The following is a 23,496-nucleotide window of genomic DNA, read 5'->3' on the forward strand; positions in this document are numbered from 1 at the left end:
TTTGTTTGATTAATATACATATTATACATTTATTATATTAAATACATTAAGACTTAAATGTCCATATTTTTATTGTATTGAGAAGTAGTAAATTATAAATATTTACGATAGGCCCATTGTCGACGTAATATAGATTCTTGAGGTAGGTTGTATATTATCTATTTTATAATCTCGCTTCGTCTGTATAAAGAATTGTACAGTCTGTGAGGTAGTATAATTTATCAAATCCCTTGTGCCCATTATATCTGTTAACCTACCTTCTGTAAATTTTAAATATACACAGATGTGGTACAACAAATTTTAGTTTACCTCTTGATGTTACATCAGGGCACCAAACTTTAAGAGCACATAAACCACAGGCTGTCTCTCCTTCCACCATTCTGTCACTTCACAGGTACTTTACAATAGAAAAAAAACTGGGGAACTAAAGTCTCTTGTATTTTCTGCATTTCTCTGGTAATTTTCTCAATAGTTTAAATTCTTATTTGCTCTCTCATATAAAGAATGATTACTTTAGTAAATAGTGTTTGTTTGAAGGTTGTAATATTTGTTAGAGTTATGATATTGGCTTTTCAATTGATGGTTTCTAGAATTTGAGAAGAAAAAAAAAATTGTATCTGTAAATCAAAAGCTGCCAGAAGTTCAGAAAATGGATATTAAGTTGAAGCGCTGACGGATGTTCAGAATGGCTATAAGTATATATAATATCAATTCTTAGTTTTTTCTCTAACGATTTTCCTCAATAAGGATTTTCCTCAATGATGATGGATGGTTATTGAGAAAAACTGATTGGTAAACTCTCACTCAACTTTCGCATTACTACAATTCTCGAAGTACTGACTTTTTCATTTTCTTCAACTTTATAATTTAAAACAATTACATTCTTACTCTCACTGTATAGTTTGTCAAACCGTACATAATTACGCAGTATAGATAGGATCGAGTGTCAATTCTTCTCTTCGAATTGAACTAGGTAAAAGAATCCGCCCAGCAAAATGAGTAAATATAAGTTATAAATCTACTTACATGAAATATAAATATGGAGTTTACAGAAAATTTCAAAAAAGAGTATTGAAACGATTGTGGGAAGAAAGAGAATGTTAAAGTCACATGATATTTAATTAAAGTCATATTAAAACGTCTATTAACTAGAGTAAGAATACGAGTCTTCAAAGACCTACTATATACCCAAAAAAACGTATTCAAACTTTAAAACTTGGAAAGATATAATGAGTTCTAATGCACCAAGTTGCGGTGTTCCTAGTGCCTTGTTTTGTTTAGCATAAATATACTTAATTTAAATTATTTGCAGTAGTTGTTCTTTAAAACTATACTGGCGAAGTTTGGAAGAAAACTAATCAATTAGAATTTAAATAACTTCGTTAAAAGAAAATTTTGAGTGACTCTTGACACAATTTTTTCATTTTTTTTTCTAGATAATGATAATAAGTCCGTTAACTAGTAATTAAAAATAACTTGTGACGATTTTATTCTTTTGACGTCATCCATCTGCAGTAACTCGCTCTTAGAATTTTAATAGAAACATTTTTGTTCCCTTCTGGTTGCCCTCATTCAATGCAAATTAAATCCTATGTGACATATTACCTACATTCACAGTCTTTCTATTGTTCAGTGTGTTGTATGCCTTGAATACCGATGGGTTGTAAGTAGTAGCGTTGGATTCTTACATTCATTGATGAAATAATTCAATTGGCCGAGCATTTTTTCTCGCTATTATTATAAAAGGAAATTAAATTCGAAGTGAATTCTCACAGGAATTTCTCTTACAATGCTGAAGGTTCTAACTTATAAAATTTCTAGTGGAACCAGTCTCCAGAATTACCCCTGAAATTCATTTTAGAAGGCAAATAAATTGAAATAGATTTAGATAAAATCTATTCCGTATGATTATCATTTTTAGTTAAAAAAAAATAATAATAAATAAATCATTAGGGACTATTTTCGAAAAATCTATCGAATAAAGCTAAAAAACAACTATCAGTAAAATGGCACTTCCAATCATGTGTTCAAAATTGAATTGGTTTTACATATTTCTTTCTTTTTAATTTAAAGCACGGCATTATCTGAGGTCATAGCGCCTAGAACTTTTTTCAGTGTTCTGCCCATCTTCGGACTGTCTTGTTTTTTATTAACAGGCAGCACTTTATCAGATTACCATTACTAGACATTTCAATTCTGGGTGAGAGATAGGTAACACATCTTTTTAAAGATTTTTTTTGGGCTTAAAGAGCGCCTCATTACTTACGTGTATTATAATAATAAAATATGTCGGTGAATTTCCAAGTAATCATCTTCTTTTAAAAGTTAAAGAGAAAGAAACATTTGTAACACTCTAGTCAAGCTGAAAAAAAAAAATGCTTGCATACTGCTGTAGACCTTTGGGAAGTTATTTTGAAAGGGTTGGCCAAGTAATGAAAAAATCCTAGTGTGTGAGAGCATGTTTGTTTTGGAAAGCCGTCTGGTAGAAATAGCATCCTCTAGGGCAGATAGTACACTGTTTAAGTAGTCCAGAGAAAGAACATTGTAATAGGAAGATTTACAGACCTCTTTTTATTTTCTACTTCCTTTTCTTAAGAGAACTATCGCATTCGTGATAGTTTTTTGAAGTTGACTTTTTACGAGAAATGCCAGTTCTTTGGAGGAATAGCTAAAAAAAAGTTACATTTAAGAATCTGTGTAAGCACACGTAGAAGTAATAGTTCAAACTTATAACTATAATCTCCTTTTACGTTTGATTCCAAATCCATCCACTGGAAATGTGCCACCGTACTGATTTTTGATGGCTCCTGGAATCTGTCTAAGAGCAGGCAACTGAACTTAAAAACGGCATCTTTGCATTGGAGTCCAGTTCACTAACCACTGAGCTTATCGTCTCATTTAGTCAAATGTCTGGCGGCGAGGAAAACAGAAACTGGTCAGACTTGAAACAAAAAATTAAACCAGGATTCTAGGAATAGTTGACGGAAGAAGCCCCTTAAATGAATTGGCTAAAAACTCTAGAGATACTTAGGATGAATGTGATGATGATTATTAATAATTTTCTCTATTTTGATTTTCATCTTAGTTTTATCATAAATAAAGATGAATTTTTAATAAAATATTACTTTCATAAATAATTTTAATAAAATATTTATAAGGCACAATATTTATTAACATTCTGTTTTAGAGACGTACTAGATGTCTCAGAGATTGTACACTACACATTTTTGACTATATCTCAGTCCTAAAGCTTCAAATCGTGATTAATTACCAACCGTCAAACAAACCCGTCTATTAAGCTCACGCAGGAGAGTTTGGGCTAGATCCAGTTTTTCGCTGCACTTTAGAAAGGAAAAAGTTGTTAACCTTTTCTTAAAATAACCATAAAGGTCTTTCCTGCATCATTATTCAATGTATTGTGTAATTAACTATAATAGTTTTTATTTAAAATTGTGTAAAACTGTATTATTTAACTTATTCTTGACTGTAATACGCTTGGCAAATTTCTTTTAAGTAGAACCAGCTAATCTTAGTACTTTCGCATGTCTCAGATCGTTGGAAAGATAAGTGTCCTGAGAAGGTTCTAGTGTATTGATTTCCAGTTATGGAAATTATTAAAAATGATTCGCCATCCTCATTCAGACGGTATGTCGAAAGTCTTGCGCAAACACTTAATTGAGTAATATTGACATTCTGAAGAAGGAGAAAATAAATGCTCATTTTAGTAAACAATGTGAAGCACAATTGATTATTCTAGATTGATAATTAAGGAAGTGTATGTATAAAATCCAATGGAGTTCAGTTATTCGTTGGAAATTCGTAATTCGAAAAAATGAGTCCATTTATTGTACCAATAGTGTGAATATTTCCATAGCAGGTTTTCTTTTTTGTCAGTATCAAAGCACTCATGACATTTCCATGAGTTATTACGGTTGCTTACGGTTCACGACCTCTCCCAGAAGGAAAAGGTAGAAGTTTCCCGCAAGAAGTAGTAATACATAGTGCCGACCTTTCAGGACTGACAAGAATAAGAGACATCCTGCAGTCGTGCTTCCTCCAACCTACCTTTCTCTTGTGGTTGTTAAAAATCTGTTACTAAGGTGGGCGGGCTGTTGACCTCTCTTCTCTTGCAGCAGGAGAACAGTTGTGAAAGGAGATCCGTACCATGAAGAGATGTGAGGAATTCTTTTAAATCTTATTTCCCCCTTCCTCTCTTGAGCATAGGAAGCTGTGTCACATACCCCAATACCCGCGACATGTTCAACATAAAACTTTTTTTTTATTGTTATAAAATTTTCTTAAAAATGTCTCAACCTTAAATCGGTTTTGCTTTTATTTGTAGGTAAAAAGGATTTTTAAATGTCTGTATATTCGTTATTTTAAGAGAAAATCTAAGCATACAATCAGAGTACTTAATACAAATAAGCAAGACGTTGGTAAAGTTAATATTTGTAAAAATTTTAAATTCCTTCAACTGCACAGATTCCCAAGACAACAGGGGATAGTGAAAAATACCTACCTACACACTGACTAGACAATGTTTACCGAGGACATTTTTGTTATTAGTGCATATTAATTACCATTTCTAAATTTAACTGTCCTTGGAATTTCCGCTTGTAGCATAGTTATATGATCCTATACATTGAGCTTGGTTACTTAACTCTTGTAACTAATATGTTACATACAACAGCTAATATTCTTAACAAATTTGAGTAATGGGTACTCTATGACTAACTAAGGAACATAATATGTTTTGATTAAAAGTTACGCGCCTGTATTTTTTAAATTTTCTAATTCTTGCAATAGCTAAATTGAATGAATGGTTGAATTGGCGTTTCATTGAGAAGAATCATAACTCACTTCCCACTTATACGAAGAAAAGTTAGAAAAAGAAACAATGTTGCGCTATGCATAGAAGCTAACATTCACCAAAACTTGCTCTTAATTCGTAGTCCCCAAATAAAAACGTTAGCATGCTGACTCAACAAATTATTGACACCATCCTGATTAGTAGTGGAAATTTGAAATTTACCTGTGACATGATATAATTATAAAATAATAATTGCATATATAAAAATAATAATTTTTTGTTACAGGGGTGGCCGGAGGGGTAAGCAAACATCTGGTACAATTGGCAAAGAAACAGTTATCAAGAGACAATATTTCCTGTATTACCATCTTCCTGCGTGATCCTAGTGAATTGACTTCTTGCAGTAGTGGTAATAGTATGGAGGTGCACGATTTGGAACAGCCAGCGTCCGTAGTGGATCAGCTGTGGATGAGACATCACACATCCCCAAACGAGGCGGTAGGCGGTGGACGACATAATGGTCGTATGGATGACGATGATATGGGTCCGGAAACTGATGTGGACTCTGTAGACGATATTCTACTATCGCCTAGTATTGCCGCTGCTAAGGCAATGGTATCACAGGCACCTGGTAATTTCATATACTCACTTTGTTTACTCTAAATTGTATCTTTATGTTTTAATGCGTACCTCTCTTTACGACGCTTTCAAATAATTGAAATAGTAAATAAACGATTAGATAAAAGTTACCTAAGTCATGTTACATTATGAATAGTTTTTTTTTTACCCTTTCATTGTTTGAACCTTGAAATAACAAATAAATTGTGTTGAATGTTGGACCCTCCAAAAAAAAAACAGATGTCTGACGAGATGAGACGAAAAACATTTTAACTTAGAAGCGTCATATTTTCTGAGAGATTTCCTATTTCGTTACAGTTTCTATCGTGTCCACATGGTCACGATGCAGCAGCTGGTTAGAAAAACATGCTAACCGAAATACTTCGATCTCTAAAGCAGAGTTCCGCAACTAGTGTGTCATTTCATGTTGAAAGATTAATTTTTGAAAGACTGAAAACGGGATTTTTTTTAAGATTGGTAATTTGCTAAACAGAAAAATTAAATTCTCATTTCCAAGGTACGGAAAAATCTGACTTTAGCAAGACTTCCATTCCTTGTCTTTTTTCGAGTTGAATACCTGACCGACTTGCTGGAGGTGTTAGTATTCTTCCTCGGGAAAGAGGTTTGTTTTTTTTAACCGCAGCTGCTCTCCGCCCTTCCTGAACATTACGTGGAGAAACTTGATTTGACTTAGCATCTATCCAGTTTCTTTTAATTTGAAGACATCTTCTTTTGAATATCATGGAAGGCACTGGAGAGAAAGGGATTGGTAGTGAGTGATTAGTGTTTTTTTCTTGGACTTTCCTAGAGAATCTGGCTGAATGGTTTCATCGGTTTTAGTGCTGTAGGTTGATAGGGTGTATGATCTCAACAGTGTTTCGCTAATAAATCTATTTTGGTCTAAAAGCAGTAAATCCCACTAATAATCTCAGTAATAAATTGAAAACTTTGTGGTTGCTAAGCAGAGTGGAATATAAATTTGGTTGTGCCACCGATAGCAAAAAGTTGCGGTTACATAAACCAATGAATGGTACATCTCTCAGCACTTAGATTTCTGTTAATCCATTTAGAAAAATATCCTTAAATAGAAAGAGGTCGTAAAGGAGGTACGCTTTTAACGCCTGGTTCCATCTCGCTGCATGACGCCCCATTCTCAACTATTCCATATTAACCTTAACTGCTTATTATCTACTGTACCTTTCACTCTATCCTAGTATGTTCCAATTTTTATAGTTTAGTAGAGACTAACGTTAAACTATCTTTTAAAAAATATATAACTTTCAATTATGTAGTTTCTTTAATAATAATAAAAACAATTTGGCCCAATTTCGTTTGAGAACTGTTTTTTTTTTAACTAACGTTAGGTTTTTTGATGGTTAGATTTTTGCATCAAAGGTAATGGAAATAATGCACCTTATTCCATTCTTAATCTTTTGCTTATCGCTAATAGAAAAATTGTATAATCAAATTTTGAATGAATCGTTGACACCATGTACCTTAAAATCGAAATTATCAAAAAAATTCTAAATTTTTATTACCTAATACTGACATAAATCCTAGTTGCAAATGGGATGGTAGTGCTCAATCGCAGTAATAAGTCATCATTTCTCCTGCAATTTTCCGTTTTTGAATTGTATAATTAGTCAGCATTAATCAGTTTCAAAAAATTATGGTAAAACTCTTTTTTTGAGGAAACAAAAAGCTCATTTTTTAAAAAATTCCTTTATTTAATGAAGGAAATATGTAGTTTCTGGATAACATAAGAAAATAGTGTCTGAATCGTCCTTAAAAGGCAGTTGCCTATTTAAGCTCAAGTTCTAATCTTTTGCCTACTTAAAATCTTGAAAAATTATTTAATTAAACAAGTGAATTGTGAAAAGTAATGTGTAAAGCCTATAAATTAAATATTGCTGTAATAACCACTATGATTGTACAAAATACAACATGCAGCGAGATATGGATCATTTTAAATGTGTTTTACATGTATTTTGGTTTAATTGATAAAATTGCACGATATTTTACTTTTAAACTAACTTTCCACTAAGTCATCTATCCACTTCTCGCAAAAGGGTTTATCGTAGGATCCTATGTAATAGTTTGTCTTGATTTGTCGAATTTGACTCTGTCAAATACTGCATTGCATGACACAGTAATACGATCGGGATGAACAATAGGTTGACTCGGCCTCAATAGATGCTGCCACCTAATATTTGTTTACATCATTTCATGAAATATAATGAAACAGAAGTACTTTCTTCGTGGACTTAATTAAAATCGTAGATGAGAATAAGCTTAGCAGGCATTTTCAATCTGTTATTGGACATATAAATGTTTTGATAAGAATTCACCTTAGTGATTTTGTGTTTTTCTTAATGTTATTCATTCATAGTGTTCGGAATTCTACAGTTTCATATTTTTGATAAATTAACATTCATTTTTTTTTTCTTATGACTCCACTTTGTAATGTACAATTGTATAAATGATAATAATAATAATAATAATAATGAATAGAACAAAAATGTGTGTATATTATACGATATACACAAAAAATGTATCTTTAGACTCAGTCAAAACGAGATTGCAAACCCATCTCCGCTAAAAAACCAATGTATCTTATCACATCTATCGCCCGATTACCAATCAATACCGATGCGTTACTTTGTATTGCTGTATTTGGTACGAAGCAACGCTTACTGTGCCATCTAATAATACGATATAATCAGTACTGATATGTTACGAATATTTACCACAAGTGGATACATGGCTTGTATGTATAAATGCGAGAAAAAAAATTTAAAAATCACTTTTTGTAGTAACCAGTTTCCAGTTTTTTTCCAGTGTATTTTCCAGTTTTTCGTTTTTCTTCAAGTAGTTGTCTATTATTCATTTATGAAAATTTGCGTCTAATTCACGTTTTGTAGCATGTTATGATTTCAAATAATAGCAGAAATATTGGCAATACTCCTGAAAATATTTTTCTTAATTATTTATTGGGATTCATGTTTTTTAATTTATATTTTAACATAATTGTAAATCAATGTTTTAAATATTGGACCATAATTAATAATCATTAAAATATTAAAGTAGGGAAGAGAAATTGGACAAATATTTTGCATGCGTTTACATTTCATTTCTGTGTTCCTTAATTATTCTTCTGCTCATCACGATAAAAGATTAAACTTTAAAGTCACTTATAAAAGTTCAGTAGCAAACTGTTTTTTGTTTCATTTTTCCAACAAATGTAATTAAAAGTACAACTGTGAGGTATTAACTGTTAAAAAGTTGCTGTAGATAAAGCCTGAAACTGATTATTGAAAAAATTAGACATTGAAAAACTTCATCTTGTACGTATACGAAGAAAATTTGTTGAGCTTTAGTAGAATAAGACGCAAAGGAATCGGCAAAAATATAGCTATACTTAAAATCGGGAAAAGTACCTAAAAGCCTACTGAGATGTTCGTGGTGGTATCCCAATAATCTCAAGTAATTCTCTAATCGGCAGGGACTTCTTGGACATGAGTGATGGCTTATCGTTACTTGGTTGGCTCATTTGTTCCCTATGCCCTCATCTCCTAACTACTTGCCAAAAAATGCATCACCCTGAAGGAGTGAAGTTACGAACATGACAGTTTTACAGTTTACTTTTTTTTACTCAAGCAGTAAATTATCAAATGAGGAGAGTGACCGAAATCTCTCCCTCAAACTTTGTTCTCCCAGAACGACGGTTTCGCTTTACCTTTCTTCAGAACAGCAATAGCTCCTTGCTTAAAGCACAAAAATGATTTTTATCCATAATTTACGGATGTTTCTTGAAAGCTCGGCAAGTTTGATTTTAATCAATTTAATTTTTAGTTAAAACCTATCCCTTTTTGTTTTTAACCTAATAACCACAAAATTTGTTGTAACAATAATATTTGGGGCAAGTTAGTTCATTTCAATTGAATGTACTTGTTGCGTAATTGTAGGAATTATTTTATTTTTTATTTTTATTTGTTTTAAGTGTACTAATGATGAATTTGGCCGATAAGAAGAATTGATCTGTTTTCTTAAATTAATTAGTGTTACTACTTTGTCTTCTTCTAATTTTCTATTTCATTTGTGGTGGTTGGTGTGACTGTTTCTATCTTTCTTGTCAGGCGTTCAATGATCTGAAGTTCACGGTAAATGCATTTTCTTCTTATTTTTTCTACTTCTTCATCAGTTTGGCCAATTTCTTCATTTGTTTTTTCATTCGCTAACCGCTTGCTTTGTCTTCTTCCAACAATATACTTCTATTTTCTGATGAAAAGATATAAACACAAAAATGATAAGGCCCAATATCCATTATATACAGTATGGCCTCAAGAGCGCTTGGAAAAGGAGCAGCAGGTGTGGTTGCAGACATTACCCTGGTCTTACGCTGATGCTGTACGTAAAAGTCCTCCAAAGAAACAACAACCAGCCGTACAAGAAGAAATAAAAGTTAATGTCTTGCCACAACCAGAGACACCAATACCGCCTGTTTTAGAACAAGAAATGGTATTTGGTGATGAACAGAAGGAGGTGCAAGTAGAAGATATTCAAGTAGCGACTGAAGAACCAATGCTGCAGGATCCAGCAGTCATTGCAAAAGGTAAAGAAAAGCGAGAACCAAAACCCACATAATGTCGTGTTTGTATAGGACAGTTTTCTCAGCAAAATGTATACATATTTCTGATTTTCCTTACTAACGGCGCTGTTAATTGTTTTCGTGTGCGGTTTTACTGATTACTAACTTTTCCGCCTGTCTCACTCAAAACCATCTATCTCTGGCCTACGTACATTGGCCACATTTCACCCTACTTTACCTCTTTTCGCTTTATTTACGCTGCAAAATAATCAGGTAACAACACAACCACTTTCAATGTGACTAAGGTTGCACACATTTAAATTTCTTTAAAAAATTAACATATTCGCTTTAGGTCTTAATTTGGTTCAGGCATCTTTTTTTCAGGAAGCTATTGGACACCATTCCTTAGATTTGAGATAAAAAAAAAAGTACAGTCGTTTCAACTTCGATAAATTTCCTCCCGCGGGAAAAAAGTGCTATTGTTCTTAACTAATGGTATTTGGATAGAGCAGAATCTGGTAGATGTATAAAATATTCAAGTGCCATTCTTATTGGACATATTTATCTGATCGGTTTGCTAGTCGCCTTTATCAACGAAAAGCTTGGGAGATGGATTTAAAGCCTACCAGAAGAATAGGCATTGCTTTACTTAATTTAATTTAGTAATATATCATGACATAGTTTTCTAAAACATATAAGTTTAAAGGGACCTAAGAATTTGGCATCAGGGTGTGAGTAGTGCTCCCCTAGCTCTTCCTAGAACTTTCGTGAAGAATTTGGATGATACTTTTTTGTTTTATAATCAGAGTACTTTATTGTGTGAATGTTCTTCCTAGGCATTTACTTTGAAATTTTCCTTTCCACCACGTTCAGGGTACTGCACTGTCATTTTCCTTCTATCAATGCCTTCTGTTTGAAGTACAGCCCGTTGCATTGTTTTAGTGAAGGCAGTAATCGTAAAATCTACCACCAGGGATGGAATTGATCGATTAGTTGGTTTTATTAGCGAATGGACAATGCCCAAAATTGGAAATTTGAAATGAGGTTTTCTTTGTTACCATCCCAATCATTTTGTAATGTTAAAATGAGTTCGATTCACTCCTCATTACAAATGGTACATTTTAACGTTTTTCCGTTTCTAATTAGCGACGGAAATACAACAGTTACATCATCTTGTAACTCAATGACACAGACAGTTTATCAATGCGCATGAGCTGCATGTGTGTGAATGAGCTTATTTTATTATAGTTTTGTGTATTGTTTGATATTTATAATAGGAGCAGTGTGGTGAATGTGGGAATCTGGTGTCTCAAATTCTTAATATGTCAAGTCGTCAGAAAATGAGAAGTATTTTCGCTAGTTAATTGTGGAACGTAATACAATTTTTGCTTGTTTTTTTGCAATTCTTTGGACCTAGCCACAATTTCAATTGTATGATTTATTTTCCTCTGTATAACATTCAAACTACCAAATTGTGGCACTTCTTAAAAATTAAAATTCTAATTAAGTTGAGTATTTTTTTTTTTTTTTTCAGAGTGTGTTATTCATTATAGTTTTTGAGTAACTAGTGTAGCTTGTGCAAGGAATATTGATTTCAGTACAATATCGATGAAATCTAGGGGCGCCCTTTTTGTTGTGTCATTTTATTAAAATTGAGTATACATATTTTGTTGCAAGTTTCCACAGTAAATTAGTCATTTGGTTCTTAAAGTCAAAACACTTTTCTGGCCTACTGATAAGTGAAGGTGTTGAGATGCCGCAAGCAGAGACTGTTGCTATGGCATCCTAAGTCGGATGCAGCTGGTTGCCACGCCCCATTCTCCACCAAATAGAAGTTTTTCCTCCCCTCTGCTTCTGGCAACGCTTGCACAACACGTGCAACACAACACATTACACCTAATTTTGTTATGTATTTAGTATAAGCAGTTTAAACATTATACTATCGTGAAGTACATAAATAATGAAGAAGTATAATGCAGTGTAGGATGGAGTTAGAGAAATATTGATCGAGACGTTGTTATTATCATTTCCACAACTCTACAATCCATAAAATAGGTTGCAGTTTTATTTAGGATATTCATAAAAGGTTATATAAGGATATAACTTGAAATCGAAGGTTCTGTTAGACCCTATTTTATAGTTAGAAAGGGAGAAATGCATATATGAACTAAAAAAAATGCTTTGAGTGCCAGGCCGAGAACTGTTTATCTTGTTCAAAGAAGATAAACACCTTGAATTTTGTAAAATGGGAAGCCTACTCAACACTTTTCCCGTACAGCTGCAGTAAAATGAATTTTCTTTCTGCAGTAAAACATTTTGAAAACTAAAAAATTGATTCTGTAAAATCAACTACTCCATTTTTTTTATCTAAACCTTATTAAGGAGTTATCTAAACGAAATTTCTGCCAACCGTCATTCGATTTCTGTTTATCAGTTAGTAGGCCATATGCAGCCAGGTAGATCAGCTTGTAAAAACTACTTTTTCATGTTAATTAGATCTCAAAACCTGCGCTCCCTGTGAAAGTTCAAAATTTATAAGCTGTACAGTCGTAATACTGTACTATCATTTCTTTTATAGGAGTAAGAAATGATAAAAATCCATGTTGGGAGAAAATTTGTCCATTAAGTATAAATTATTGTAGTTAGAATAAATCCGTAGAATGTCACGCCACATTTTATTTAAAACGTGGAAGTTACAGTTATTGATATAAAAGTATCTTAGGACCGCTATATTTCGCCCTCCCGCACACAACTTCCCACGTGGCTCTACTAGGAAGTTCGTCCTCCTCCTGCCTATTGATACATTAGTAATATTGCTTCTAACAAATAAAGAAATCATATTCTATTTGTTCATCTTTCAATTCATTTAAATTTATTGTGTTATTCCTGTGTCCCTAAAAAATTAGATTTGTGATGGCATTCTTCTGGAAGCCATGAATTAGAAGAGCAGTTCCTTTAGTTAAGATGTTCGTCTCCCCACTAACTTACGGCTGTCTTTAGGAGCATCAATTTTCTCTATTACGGCTTCCTACATTATTTTATAGTTAAAACTAATCCTTAATTTAACTTTCCTTATTTTGCTTTATATGTATCATTAGTTTTATTCTAATATATTATTAAAATTAATTGGCCTCTTAAAAAGTTCTTGAAGCCCTTGCCTTTGATTTACGATTTCTCCCACCGAAAGTATAAGTAATATTTTAAAAATTCAATTTTCTTATTATTTAAGTACATATTGGAAACACAGATACCTAAAAGCATTACATATTTGTATAGAAACACAAATCCTAATGTTGTTTCTCTGCATTCTATACTTAATTTTCTAATTTAAACATTGAAACTAATTTAGATCAGATACGGTGAAAGTAGCCTATTCAGTATTCCCACCGCGACCGCCTCCTGAGATTTTATTTGCCTATAGTTGAAGTATCCGCCCAATGTTGACCAAGAAGACAAGTATTTGGAAAGAGACTGCTGGATAATGCTTGAAGGCACAGGTTTTTCCTCTTCAGAGAGCAGAACTTTTGGTCCTACAGCTCATCATACCGACAGGAAATAAATAGGTCCTTACAGAAAACGCGCTAAGGTTTACAAGCCTTATGCATACATCTAATCAGCCCCTTAGCCCCGTCGAACGCCCTAGAGTTGTTAAATAATGCTCAGTAATAAACCTCATATCACATATCCCAGATAGGAAAAGATATTCGTCTCACAGCAACTCAGCCAAATATTACTTAATTGGGGCAAACAATGTTTATGGAGCAGAATCGTTATATATTATTCTCAAGATTAGTAGTCTATAGACTAATTTAGACGGGAAAACAAGCACAGTACTAGAGAAATCATTGAAACAATTTTTGAACTTTAGAACAACCAATTTGCTTGAAATTGTAAATTTGACTTATATGTTGACAGCCTACTAATACTTTACAGCAGAGTATTAAACTGTAATGGCACTCCCATGACCTGGGGAAAGCCTGCACTTTCCTTCCCCTATTATTAATTAAAGAATTAATTTTCCTAGTAAATGTTTCAATTAAAATGTTTATATCATGAGTAAGCAATATCAAAATAGAAATATTAATATAATAAAAAGCAGTGAAGTCTGTGTAATGTAGGTACTCGCTTGGGAATTCTTGTGCCGTATCAAACACTGGCGCTGCATAGTAGCAGTTACTAGTATTATGCAAGCATTTGCAGTAGTATTCATAAATAGGTTTATTTTTTGCTAGCTATCAGGCATTGTTTACAAACTTATATGATGCTCTTGAAGTTAATAGCCTATTTCTTCGAATGTAAATATTTTTTAGAACAATTTTATAGTGAAAACAATAATTTTTTGAGAAAGTTCTCTCGTAGTGCTCGCTCATCATTTCATCTTTAAGTTCACTTAGTCTCCTAAAGTATCGGCCCAGGTGATTCTTTTGCTATTTATTTTCTCTTGTTAGGACTTCAGCATTCTTTAGATGATGAAGTCCACGTTTTAACTGACAACCGGTATATTGTTAATTATTTATGGTTACCTACCAATCCACTCAGCACAGTTGTTAGGAAATGAGTGTGTATCGTGGTTTACATCTCATATTAACAGTTCTCTAAGTTTAAATTTTCTTCAATCAGTGAAGTAAAGTATAAAAGAATGAATGTTTTCATTCTTGGTAACAGGATTCAAACTAAAAAGAACACAAGAGGAAAACCTACCTTCTTTCTTCTCTAAACTGACCTTAAAAAATGTTCAAATTAAAGTAATACGAGTAGATCCTTGTATTTCATTCGTACCTAAAGTAGGAATTATTTCTATAAAATTTCAAAATAGTTAAAAAACACACTTTCAGCGGAGTAGTACTTCCGGTTCAGTAACCCAACACCTGAATTAAAACACGTTTCAGTTGAATACCCAAAAGAAAGCCTACCTACGTGGAATTTCCATCAATGAGAAACGTGCACCATTTCTTCTTTTATTTATTTATTTTTTAAATATTTGGTATGTTTTGCAAGTATTCACTATAAAAATAAGAATTGTGTATGTGTTTAATAACTTTCGCCCAAGTATTAATTCGTAAAACAGAGTATTTTATGGCGTTCCTTAAGGAAAAGACAGTTTTCGCCGAAGTTTTTTGACCCATTAAGGGACCTACGCATATAAAATATAGAAAATACATCATAGTAATTATTTGATGTAAATAATTGGACGGTTCGGGTAATTTGTACTTTCGGTCAAGAGTTTTTTCAAATTTTTAATTAGTGCTACATATTATTATTTTCAATTAACATTCTGACTTCCCAGAGAAATGCAAAGTTTCCACGATTCTATCCCTTTTTGTGCTAAAATGTTCATCTATCCATTTACCCACAATTTTCTAAAAACACTTTAAAACGTTCACAGTTAAGGAATGTGAAGAAAACAATGGTTGTCTAAAAATATTTGGGTTATAGGTATGAGGTCACTTAGATGTTCAAGTGGAAATTGCAATTGTCCTTTCATTCTGCTACACCTGATCGGTGCAGATGCTGACCAGAATCGGGGAGAAAGTGAAGGAAAAATTGCCAGAAAAGGGGGTGGGGAAGTACGAGTATTGTAGAGAACGATAACAGCGCTGCACTTGACAAAACGAAACATCTAACTCAGTTGTTTAGTAGATTGGTTAGGAGGAAGTTGCATTAGAAGTGTTAGGATGTTGTTTTAAATTTGTTCGGTGAGTTGACAGTCGTACTTAATTTTTACATATTTATGAGTATAAACTTATGTGTGAGTGATATTCTTAGTATATCTGCACCATATACTTATTTATTCATTCACAGAACACTTTAAAACGTGAATAAGGTAGGAAAAATGAGAAAAATCAAGTAGAAAATATCTGTCGCATGTTCACTGCCGGCCCAAAAAATATTGTTCTGGCATCCTCCTAAGATTTGTTAAGATTGTTGACTTTGGCAAGCTGTACATAACTGACAATCCCTTTGTTGGCTAACTATGAAAATCTTTATTTCTATCATCTGTTTTGTGCATTGTATAACAAGTCATTGATATAGTTATTTGGTTCCATTATAATTATCCCTTTACTGTTAATTTTGCTTATATGCGATTAATTTTAGATGAAAAAAAAAAAATGAAATTCGGAAATGAATGAAATTCGAATTTCTTTTTAGATTAAAATTAACGTTTTATTTAAATTTATCGTGAATGTGACATAATTGAGTAAGTTGTCATTCAAGTTTTGAGTAGTGTGTAGGTTTTCTTCCTGTTATATGTTTCGGATGCAATTGTTCTTTAACTTAAGAAAAAAGTGAGTCTTTGTTACAAGTTATTTTATCCATCGAATCGATTTTTTACTGTTATTTTTATTTTATTTTTGTTGAATAAATTACAGGAAAAATAGTTTTCATGTTAACAGTTACTACATACACCATACACTTAGTTTTGGACTAGCAACATAAAATTTATCCTCAAGGCTCCGCCCTTCCACGTAATGACATGACTTGATTGTTTTTTATATTTGTGGTTAAATACTTGTTTATAGGTAGAAAAGAAATTTACTGATCAGAGGAATTAGTGTATTCTTGGTGCGGAACGTAAATACAAACCTCGCCTCAGACCTCGATATATCGCCTCTATATATAGATCAGTTCCTTTAACGCTCACCTTTATACCCCACTCTATGTTATATAGCGAGCTGAAGCGACTATTCCCCTCCAACTTACGAATTTTCTTCTTCTTTTTTTTTACCTGCGTATATTTTATCTTTGGCAACCTAGTAGAAAAAATTACAAACAAATGATTTCTACAGCTGTATACATTCAAACATTTCCAATTTTTCGTTCATTTATTTTTAAATAATAAATAAACCTTATTTATTAAGTAACATTGATTTTTTGTATGTCAATAAACAGGCGAAGAGATAAAGAATTATGTAGGCGATAACGACGTAGTAGTAGATAGTGGTGAAGAATCTGAAGAAGAGTGGAACTATATACCGGGAAAAGAGAATCAAAAGCAGATTCAACAAATCCAACAGGTAATTCTTCTCTTTGTAACTTGGACGTAATTAAAGTAAACAAACAATTACTTTCCTGCAGATTAGCTTAGATGGTCCTGAAATAGTGCAAGGTTTGAGGTAGACCCAGTCATGTGATAAATTTTACACACAAAAAAAAAGTTATGATGACTTCTGTGTTCGAAATCTGTTGTGAACACTTATACAATCACAAGTCTACAACTTCATGAAATTCACTGAAATGTCACATTAGTTTTGAAGGGAATCCATTGCACCAATATATCAATTTAGTGAAGTAGTGAAGTGGCTCTTTTAGCGAGCTATTTTGCTGAAAATTTTGTCACATTCTCTGGTGGCATCCTAGTAAATATCAAATTGAAACTTTCTGAGATTTTTATTTTTTTACTTACTCTGAAACAAAATACTTTGATACAAACGTGGACATCAAAACGGATATTTCCGATAAAAATTCAAAATTGAATTCTGCACGATTGCAATATTCCCTCACGAAAGGGTGAGAGGGGGATTTAAACGCATTGTTTTTTGAAAATCCACAGCCAAACTTTCGTTTTGACAAGAAGATATGTGCTGTGCGTGCATCGTAAGTTTTCTTATTTCTAAGTTTTTCGTTTTTTAAAAAATCTACGTTTCCTTTGAAACTTTTTACTTTTATACTTCGAACTTTATTATAAACCTGGGCGGGGACAAAAAAACTTCTTTTCAAGAGAAGTATTTTATGAAGGCTTTTTTCTTAGGTAGATCAATAGGGGAACTATATCTCAGGAACCTTCTGCGGATATCATGGCCTTAACAACACTACCAAAAGCACACAACTTACAGAGGGCCTGCTTAGGTAGCTCAACTATTCTATTTCGGCGATACCCTCGTCAAATTCATCGCTTTTACATTCTCTTCTCATCCAATTTTTAACTGGCCTCTTTTAAAAAGAAAATTGTACGTACACTTTTACTTAAGGCCTGATATATCTGTCCCTTTAAAAACAAATCACATCAGTGCTTTATCATTCAAAAATGCAAAGTCAATCATGGGTTTCATCCTTTCCTCTTAGTTTGACTCCAAATTGTGGACACACTAACATTAATGTCTGTGCGCCAGAAGATGGTCTTAATGCGGTTGTTTCCTCAAAGGGTAAATGCTCTCTGGGTTGGAAAATCCACAGCCAAACTTTCGTTTTGACAAGAAGATATGTTGTGTGGGTATTTTCTGGTATCTCAGAAAAATCAAGTCTTAGGCTTCTTGAAGATGTGGGTTGGTAAATGAAATTGATTGTCTTAGATGTTTTGATAATATATAAAGGATTAAGAAGAATTATTCGGTTAATTGAGTCATGAATGTGAATGGTGTTAAGTCCAAATCTCTTTAAATTCATGGGTTCTGGTGATTAATCAAAGGATATTTAGTGCAATATGAAAAACTTTAATTTGAAAAGACTGCAGCTGTTTGGTCAATGTTATTCCAGTCGGATGTGTGCTTGCTGTATCCTGAATTGACGTGTGGACATGGATCACGCCTTATGATAGCGCAAAACTCCTAGTTCTCTTTGATTCCAGGTAATTTCTGGACTGTTATTGAATCTATCGTAAACATTCTTATTTTGGTGCTACAGTCCTATAGACCACATTCAAAGAAGGGTGCCACTCTTCCCTATCTTCGGCTTTTTGGTGCCATCTTCTAATACCTGCCTTTTGCAGATCACTTTCTGCTTCATCTAACCATCTTATCCTGGGACGAATTCTAGCGCTCCCTCCTCCCCGGGTGTCCATATAAAAGTTTTGCCTTTATTTTGGTGCTCTTAGCTATACAATCAATGACCTATCTACAAGCAGGAAAAAATTATTATTGTCATGCTTAAAATATATGATGGTAGAAGAAAAGACTTGTTAATTCCTTAAAAAAAACTTTAAAATGAATTTTCAAAAAAAATTAATTCGTAATTATTAAATGCTTGTCAGTTAGTAATAAATCACATTAGCAAAAACTATGGGATCTTATTTGTTAAAAATAGCAAGATATTATGAGAAGAACCCGACGAATTTTATGTTTCCAGTAATTCAACCCAAATACCTAACATCAATCGATATTCTAACATCGTAACAATATGAAATTGAGTGTCATGCAATGTTTTTTTGATAAATAAAAAATAGTAAAATACTTTAAAGAAAAAAATATATATAACTATTGTAGAGGAAAATATATATAACTATTACACATCAGTTGAAAATTTAATTTAGACACTCTTATCTAAAACGAATTTGTGTTTTCTGCTTTTCTAGAGAAAAGAAACTGGATTCCACCTGGTGTAAATATGACTTATGTCCTCATTTTCTTGCAGTAGAATCAACCAAACTCCCTGGTGTTTTTCTTTTTGTAATGGCTAATTTTTATTACTTTATTACACCTAATGCAAAAGTGAACGAAGATATTAAGGCAATGATAACGTTCTGATAATACCTTCATGCTCAACAATCAGTATTATAGGTTTACCACAAAATATAATTTTAATTTTTTTAAAAATTATAATTTTTGTTGTTTTTTTAGCAAAACGCTGCCAATGGTAATAAAAATAAGCGGAATTTATTTTCATTCGTAATTAACGAATCCTCGATTAATAGGTATAAAATTGCCTTTTTCTTTTTTTGAATTAATTTATTTTTTCTAATCTATAGTTAGATGCTACCCTGCCCTTGGTTACCTGCACAAAAAACCCTTTTCTATTTGTTTACCTGTGCATCCGTCCATTGTGACTACCTGATACTGACAGTTAATAATTGTTTCTAAAAATTAAAATTTTAGGTAGAAATTAAATTATCAGAAGATTTTGTGGCAAGGTATGAGAAAATTGACAAAATCTAAAAATTACAATATTTTTTATCTTATCTTGTAATGTAATTTTGTTATTGATCTATCTTTATCAACGATGAATGACTCACACACACGAAAAAGTCAACATTTATAAACCTATTATTGTTGTGTTTATGGGGCCTAGGAAAAACCTATTATTGTTTTGCTTACATACCTAAATTGTTGTACTGATACCTAAATTGGAGCTTCAGAACCATAAAAGTTCCATGAAAAAAAATATGCAGTCTGCAAAAAAAAAAAAAAAGTTGAAAGAAAAAATACACATATGACTCACACCGTTTCCTTAATTTAGAATGTATATTATATATAAGATAGGAGAATCAAATTTATCAGCTTAAGTTTGTAGTTGTTTTCCAATTGTTTTTAGTTGACACCTACACACCACGAAGTCTTAAACTTCAAATTTTAGAAAAGATATTTATGTTCTTACTGTTCGTAATCCACTCACATAAAAGTCTAGAAATTGAAATTAATTAAATTGGACTTACATAAACTGTGATTTGTGTAGATAACATTTTTCAAGTAAGTAAGGGATGCACGAAAAACCTCATTAAATTGAGTTTTGTTTTTTTTTGTAAAAAATAAATGTTATTTTTTTATGGAAGGAAAACTATTGCCAATTTCAGTCTTATTAATTATTTTTGTCAAGCTTACGATCTAGTGGTTTGGTCATATTCAGTGTTTGTGTTGATAAATTACCTATTACACTTTGGTTTAGATTACATCTCTTAAAATGTATTTTTAAAATTTGATGCATGATGGCTACCCACAGGCTCACACATAAAAAGTTTATCCTGAAATGAACAATCAACAAGGGCAACATAGTTTTTGTGCTAACTTCCAAAGTTCAGTTTCAATATTGAGCCTTTCAGCAACGTTTTTTGGAGAGCAATTAAAAGATTTAAATCCAAATTTATAATTTATCCAATTTTAATATCAATAATTCTTACTAAATAAATTGTAAAGCAATTGCAAACTTTAAATAACATAATTATGGTAACTGATATTTTCTAAGTTCAGTCGTAGATAACCCGGGGTTATGTTTGTGAAACCTTCTATACTGCTCCTTGTAACTCGTTCTTTTGGCTCCGATTTTGGCCAATCCCTGCCGAACATTGTCTGATATTGATATAAATCGAGCCGCTCCGTTCTGCGAACACACTTGCGAAATGCAGAGGGGAAGCGTGCGCCCAGTGGAATAGGTATTCAAACTAGCAGGGAGTTTTAGAGATACATATGTGCGCTACTTAGAGAGAGCCGAACAAAATAAACATTATTTATTTAAAGGAAGAAATGAGGCCTTAACTTGTACTTCTGAATGAGAAAGGTCTTAGTCATTTCGTACGAGTTGCATTTGAATTAAGCATCCTACATAGAAGCGAAAAAACGAAGAGTCGTTAATATTAGAGAAAAGCAAGAAGTTACCTATATATTGCCAGTTAGAAGCATTGTAGCATACTAACTAAAGATATGCAACTCTCAGTAGAGAGGATTATCAGCAGAAGTTCGTGATCAAGAGTAGGTAAAGTAAAGATGTCTAAGAAAGTTTCCTGTAGCTGGGACGCTTGAAGTCTTTAAAATTATTTGAAGATAATTCCAACCCATTCGCCATATTCATGGAAAGAATGAAGGACATTGAACGAAGAGTGGTTTGAACTCACAGAGATAGAACTTCTCAATTAAGTACTGCATTACTTTGAGTTTGCTCATTTGGTTAAAGAGTGGAGTATCGTGGCGTCCAGTAACATCACCATTTGCGTATGTTTTTTTCTTCGTTAACAGTGTAACTCCAAATTAACGTTAGAAAATGTCTTGGAAGTGTTAATTTTCATCCAACAATTTCATTGAACAAAAAAGATAATAATTTATCTAAAACTGTAAAGAGATTATTTTAAAATTTTTTGATAATGCAGGTCAGATTTTTTGTTTTTCATTTAACGAATTTATTTTATTTAGTTTGATGTTAAATCGTTATTATTCGGGAAAGATTTAAAGTTAGTTGCATCAGTTTCTCATTTATTATTAAAAGTTTCATCCTCCCATAGGCAAAAATGTAAACAAACAAAAAGAGTCCAAGAAGAAGATATTTTTTAAATAAAGTTTTAATCATTATATGCATGCTTTTGATGTCCCCCGAATCAGTATTTATTCAAGGTGGGACAAAATCAGTGGCGCATCCAGAAGTTTATCGGAAGAGAGAGTTTATAACTTGTGAAGTATTTCTTTTTCAATTCCTTTCATTTAGGCTACAATGCCCTATGTGTGATAATAAGCCTAGACTAGGAGTTTTTTTTCCAAGATCCCTCGCATGCCAAAATGATCTGTCAACAAATTATGGGTGTACAGTGTACAGGGAGATGGGTTGAAAAATCTATCGGTACTAGCTAGCTAGCGAGTACGCTGTTTTACTAAAGAACGCATTTCAACAAGACCAAGTGGCATTCGATTAATGGCTGTCTGATCTCCTTGTGGCTCATGGCCTAAGACAATGAAACCCAAATATGGAAACAGCTAGCCTAAGTAGGGTTCGTCTTGAATGAAAAGATACTGCATACGTCTTCTGCTTCTTGGGGAGAAAAAGTCATACTAAGAGGTGCTTAACCCCATTGGGTGCCAGATAGAATCCCTGGGTTACTCGCGCAGAAGTAGGCTGAATAGTCACAGAAACAGATCTAATATTAGTTGTTTTTTGCCCTTATTTTTAAATATCAAACGGCTGGAGTCATTGCAGGAGTGTTAAAATTATTATTAGTGGTTGAATTTCTTAAATCTTAAGCCAGCATTACTTTGGTTTTTTTTTTTTTTTTAAGCATATTAGAAAACTTTTTTACAAATTTTCGGGAGAGATTACAGCTTCTTGTACTTCTGGTTGCGCCACTTGTCCTAACTATTTATTATCTATCTAAAAATACTGCTGTTTCTTCTTTTTATAACATTTTCATAATTTATTATATATTTTTTTAATATTTCAGAATTTCATTTATATCTGAATTATACAATTCCTAAACTATCTGTTTTTTATTTATTATTCCCTAAGACGGTTGCATTATTTCGTAGTCAGCCAAATGCATTCAGAGTTACAGTTTTTTCAGAGCTTGTATTTCGATTTGTTGTCTTCCACTAATTCATCATTTTAGCTCATGTACCCATTTCTATTCTCTTTGCCCAGTTAAATAGAATATAATATAATTATTATAATATAATATTCAAATATATAATGTACGTTTTGCCTTTATTAAAAATAAATAAAAGTTTAAAAATCGATAATTTTTTTATTTCAAGGAGTTGAATGTTGATGACGAAGATATGGAATCTCAATTGAATCCCAACGCTGCCGAATTTGTGCCGGTATTTATTCCACCAAGCAGTACAGCCGCATTAGAAAAAGACTTATCATCTTCCCCAGCTAAGGGAGCTGAACAATCCCTTGAAAATATTGATGTGCCAAGTGTGAAAGAATTTTATAGCGAAATTTCGAAAAGACCTTCAGAATTAGAAAGTTTAAGTAAGTATTGTTCTATAAACTTATATTAAGCTTGAAGGTAAATTTAAAAAAAGAAATGTCTAGCGATTTTATAATTCATTATTCTCATTATCTACTA

General features: G+C 32.5%; 1 protein-coding gene across 3 annotated transcripts in view; it reads left to right on the top strand.

Moving 5' to 3' along the window:
* Nucleotides 1-23,496, top strand: part of LOC141453507 (uncharacterized) — a 192,840-nt gene that overhangs the window by 162,395 nt on the left and 6,949 nt on the right. The window contains exons 1-5 of one of the 3 annotated variants that reach the window (XM_074126855.1): nucleotides 671-695; nucleotides 5,097-5,441; nucleotides 9,762-10,040; nucleotides 16,908-17,032; nucleotides 23,177-23,399. In XM_074126855.1, the coding sequence (XP_073982956.1) occupies nucleotides 677-695; nucleotides 5,097-5,441; nucleotides 9,762-10,040; nucleotides 16,908-17,032; nucleotides 23,177-23,399 (991 nt within the window). In that variant the 5' untranslated portion in view covers nucleotides 671-676. Of the gene's footprint in view, nucleotides 1-670; nucleotides 696-5,096; nucleotides 5,442-9,761; nucleotides 10,041-16,907; nucleotides 17,033-23,176; nucleotides 23,400-23,496 lie in introns of those variants that run through there. The other 2 variants (XM_074126853.1, XM_074126854.1) reach the window with 2 other exon arrangements.

This window comes from Rhodnius prolixus, unplaced genomic scaffold (genome assembly GCF_049639745.1).
Source record: "Rhodnius prolixus isolate KJV_2025 unplaced genomic scaffold, Rpr scaffold_3, whole genome shotgun sequence".
Taxonomy (NCBI): domain Eukaryota; kingdom Metazoa; phylum Arthropoda; class Insecta; order Hemiptera; family Reduviidae; genus Rhodnius; species Rhodnius prolixus.